We start from the raw sequence: 4407 nt of genomic DNA, 5'->3' as shown, positions 1-4407 counted from the left end.
AAAGCCGTTGAAACTGAACCATTTTCGATTCGTTTATTGTAAGAAAAAAACTTAATCTTAACTGGGTAACTGTTAGATGATAATTGAAAACTGTCAAATTATATCAAATAAAGAAGAAGAAATATTTTACCTCGCACGTGCATAAACAGAACCTTAAACTAAAAATTGTAAATATGGTCAAATTAAGAAAACAACGGAAAAGAAAGAAGTATATGCACAACGTAAACAGAAAAAGGCTTAGAAATAGAATTTTCAAACATAACAATATAACATGGTTTGTACAATTTTTCTATATGTTTCTGCATATAACTTACAGTAATTCATTAAAAAATTGTGAGTTTTATGAAGCGTATATACTTACTAGTCTTAAAATTTTAGTAAAGAAGTCAAACTGTCCTGGGAATCAAAAAAATCAATACAAACCAATCTTGCTGAAATGGGTCTGTCCTATAACCCAAATGAGACCATTAAAATTTCCAATTCAAAAGCAGAAATGAAAAGTGTCTTAGCTACAGAAGGGGATTGGACTAAAGAAAATATAGCAATATCTAAAGCCCATGTAGTTCAAACACTTGAAAGAGAAGCTAAAGCGCCTAGAGAGAGAAAAATTAGATTGCCTAAAGGTCAAGTTGAAAGGTTATCGTATTTAATTGAAAAATATGGAAACGATTATAAGGCAATGGAAAGGGACAAAAAAAATTATAATCAAGAAACTTGGAAACAATTACGCCAAAAAATTAAAAGGTTTATGGGAATTCCTGAACAATTCAATAAATTTTTGGAAAAATGTAAAGTTCAACCTAAACTAGATAATGAATTAACTGATGATGAAATTTAAGAAATATATTGTAGATAATTATTAGTAAATGTAGGTACAATTTTCTACTTTGTGATTAAGATTTTCAATATTAATAAAATAAAATTCTGTACTACATATTAACAATTACAGAAATGTACAAAAATTTAATTTTCCTCCCACTTCTTGTCTATTAAAATTTATGGGGATTTAAACACTATGGAAAATTTTACATCAAAAAATATTTTTTTGAGTAACTTTATCTTTTAAACATCAACAACTTATTTATTCCAACTTTCGAATTATTTGAGAAATTCAATTCAATAAAAACCTATTGAAACTTCAATTAAAAGTTAATTTCAATAGATTTGGAGTGATTTTATCCTTAATATTTGCTGGTAAGTTTTTCTTTGCTTTTTTTATTGTGCTTACAAAAATTTCTGTTATTTTCCTTCATCATTATTTATCCCGCAGTTTTACAGCTGCCAGGGTGAGAGTTTCCACAACAAGGATACAATCACCAGACTACAAACTCAACCTCAACTCTAACATCTGGGAATCCAGTTGAGAGCTGCAACCATACCGGATAAGTTCCAGCCTTATCTTTAATAAATGAATAAGTCCAAATTTTTTTTAATTTATAACTGCTTTTGTTCGTTGTGCTCTTTTGTATACACAGTTAATGCGAATTTATTATTTTTGCAATGTTTATTTATTACTGAAACTTTTTTTATTGTTCTTAGCAATAAATATTAATTTGGATAATCGTTTCCAGGAATAGTTTTAGATTGTTTAATTTTTATTTTCAATTCCGCCTTTTTTTATCAGTTTTTAATGTTGTTCGTAAAAAAGCTGGTGGTGTCTAATTTAAAATGAATTGTTCGCCCCTTCCGAGTACCATTTTTATATACTTTAACTGAGGCCAAATACCACTTCCTGAGGAACAGTCTCCTACCGGGGATTTAAAGGTACGCATATTACCATGAACTTCATATTTGTGCACAACTGCACCAGTTGTTGTAAAACTTTTGTTGCTCCTCTATTATATACCCGTCAATCATTGAAAAATAGCTAAAATGGTGAATCATGCATGTCATTGATAATTTTTTGTTATTAATCCCACATAGGATCTTTAAGTGAAGTTATTTTGCACCTTAACCATTTTTTTGCTTGAAGTCCCAAAAATTGGCACTAATTTGAATCAATTACAAGGCCATGGCCTAATTTTGGTTTTTTTCCCGTCTATTGAAATTCCGTTAAAATTGACGGCTATACAGGGTGTCCCACAACGAGTTAAAACTTTCTGTATATGGCAAAATACTTATAGTTAAATTATGAAAATTTCTATGTTTGGGTTTTCGGATATGATTCAAAATATTTCCAAAAATACATTTTTGAAATTTACATAAAATTTTAGTATACTTTTGTTTAAAAACTTTTCGAAAAATGCATACTTTTTAAGTTATTAATTTTTTTGTAAAAAAATTGACCATTGCAGACCCTTATAAATTATTTTTTTACAATGATACCCTTAAAGATATGAAAATAGTTTCTGTTCGGTTGCTTTTAGCAAGGTCAGACATATTTGAATCTATATTGGAAATTTTTCCATTTTATACAGGGTGTGTATAAAAAATGTTCAAAGTTTAACTTAATAAATATCAAATTTCTTTATTTTTTTAAATAGAACAACCCGGTTTTTTCTATTTTAAAGCATTCAGGGGTAAAAAATAAGGCAAATTCATGTATACTTTCCTATACTTAAACCATACCGTTATTCAGATATTAAATGTTTTCTGTAAATTTTTAGGAATGCAGATGTGGTCTAAATTTTATTTTGTTTTAGATAGTTGTAACTCGTCGTGGGACACCCTGTATAAATTATAATTGTCAAAAGCCATCTTCAATCAATGTTTTAGCTGCAGCACTGTCAAGTTATTTTACTTACAATTATTAGATAAAATGCTTCAATACTAAATCAGTTTTTGCATTTCAACAAATATATGCCTTAGCTATTCTGGAGAGTGTATTTACATGTGTTTACTAAAAAAAGACAGCATTAAGTTTATCTAAACCATTTTCCAAAACTGTTTGAAGAAGAGGAAATGGTTGCGGTTACTGCAGCATTGCTTGTGCTACAATATGAATCCAGGGAGTACTGGGTTCATCCAATAAACCAACGTAGGCACGAATGTGGTGAATATCATGTTCTGTGGCCCGAAATTATCAATGACGATGACAGGTGTAAAATGTATATCAGGATGACCAAGAAGGAATTCGACGTGGTTTACAATTTACTAGAAAGTAAATTGAAGAAGCAAAATACAAATTTTATAGAAGCAAAATCTCCAGAGGAACGACTTTTATTAACTTTAAGGTAGAAAACAACAAAATACAATATTATATTTTCTTAAATACAATCGAGTATAAAATTATTATAAAACTAGACATAATATTATTTTTGGAAAAGTAGATTAACATTTTATAAATTTGTAAAATTAATTAATGTATTGGAAAAGGAACTTCCTTGAGTATTTTCTGAAACATAAGTATTGGTTTGAGATGTCGTTTTCGTTGGTCTCGGTAGTCTTTATTTCGGAAATTGTACAAAAACTCATACTTTCGTATCTCTTCTATAAATTGTACTATATTACGAATATAGTTAAGGAAACACTTTTCAAAAGGTCACATTTCAAATTCCGAATCAGTTTAGAGACCGATCACATGCGCACATTCAAAATTGTCGCTCCCCGGGGTGTGAAGTCATCAACAATTTTGAAAGTGCGCATATGATCGATCTCTAAAAGATTTGGAATTTGACCCGTGACCTTAGCTACTGGCACTATTACAGAAGGTAATAATCACTTACTCAAATCGGACAATGGCCCGCCATTAATGTTAAAAAGTTATCTGGCCACTCATTCATTCGTAGTCCTTCTTTAGGAGACGCCTGCAATCGTTTCAAGACCTTTGGGGTATGTGAAGCTTCCGGCTCGATTTAAAGACTACTATTTGTCGTTCCGGGGCAAGATATAGTATACTAGCGACACTGTTTAGTTTAAGGAAGTAACTGTTTTGACAAGATTGATTATATTTATAACTATAGATACCACATTCGAACAAAAGAAGAGTACTACAAGAACTTCCAGAAACAATATTCAGTTCTTTAGCTAAACAACTGAAGTTATGAAGAAGATTGTTGAGATTTTCCATGAAAACTGACTGGATGCCTCACAAGAAAGTTCTACTAAATATCTGCCGCGTTTGATTGGCACGCCAACAAAGCAACCTCAAGCCAAGTGGAATTTTCCAAGAATGAAGACGATGTTTATGGTAAATTCAATACATTACAATATAACATCATATTCTTCAATACTGTATCTAATATGGCAGCGAATATTGAAACAAGTATTTAATTTTTGTCAATTTCAAATTCGGTAGACGTATTGAGATTGATATGAAGAAGGTTAAACCAACCAACAATTTCAATTATTTTTTCACTGGAAGCAATTTGACAAAATTGGAAGCCAACTAGCAAGAAGTTTCGAGGTTAAATCCGAATCGGAGAATGCTTAGAAAAACAAAAGTTACGGATGCAATTGGGAGAGTTA

The 4407-nt window shown here is 30.4% G+C and overlaps 1 protein-coding gene across 1 annotated transcript; it reads left to right on the top strand.

The window, feature by feature from the left end:
- On the top strand, window positions 1-3239 carry LOC130892732 (nucleolar protein 16). Its single transcript, XM_057798303.1, has 3 exons — window positions 1-274; window positions 379-868; window positions 2643-3239. The coding sequence occupies exons 1-2, from the start codon at window positions 174-176 to the stop codon at window positions 836-838; spliced, it is 561 nt and encodes a 186-aa protein (XP_057654286.1). The 5' UTR covers window positions 1-173; the 3' UTR covers window positions 839-868; window positions 2643-3239.
- Window positions 3240-4407: the final 1168 nt, after the last annotated feature.

Source organism: Diorhabda carinulata, chromosome 4 (assembly GCF_026250575.1).
Source record: "Diorhabda carinulata isolate Delta chromosome 4, icDioCari1.1, whole genome shotgun sequence".
In the NCBI taxonomy this organism is placed as follows: domain Eukaryota; kingdom Metazoa; phylum Arthropoda; class Insecta; order Coleoptera; family Chrysomelidae; genus Diorhabda; species Diorhabda carinulata.
Note: the sequence above shows the minus strand (reverse complement) of the source record. Positions and strands in the feature narration are given on the sequence as shown.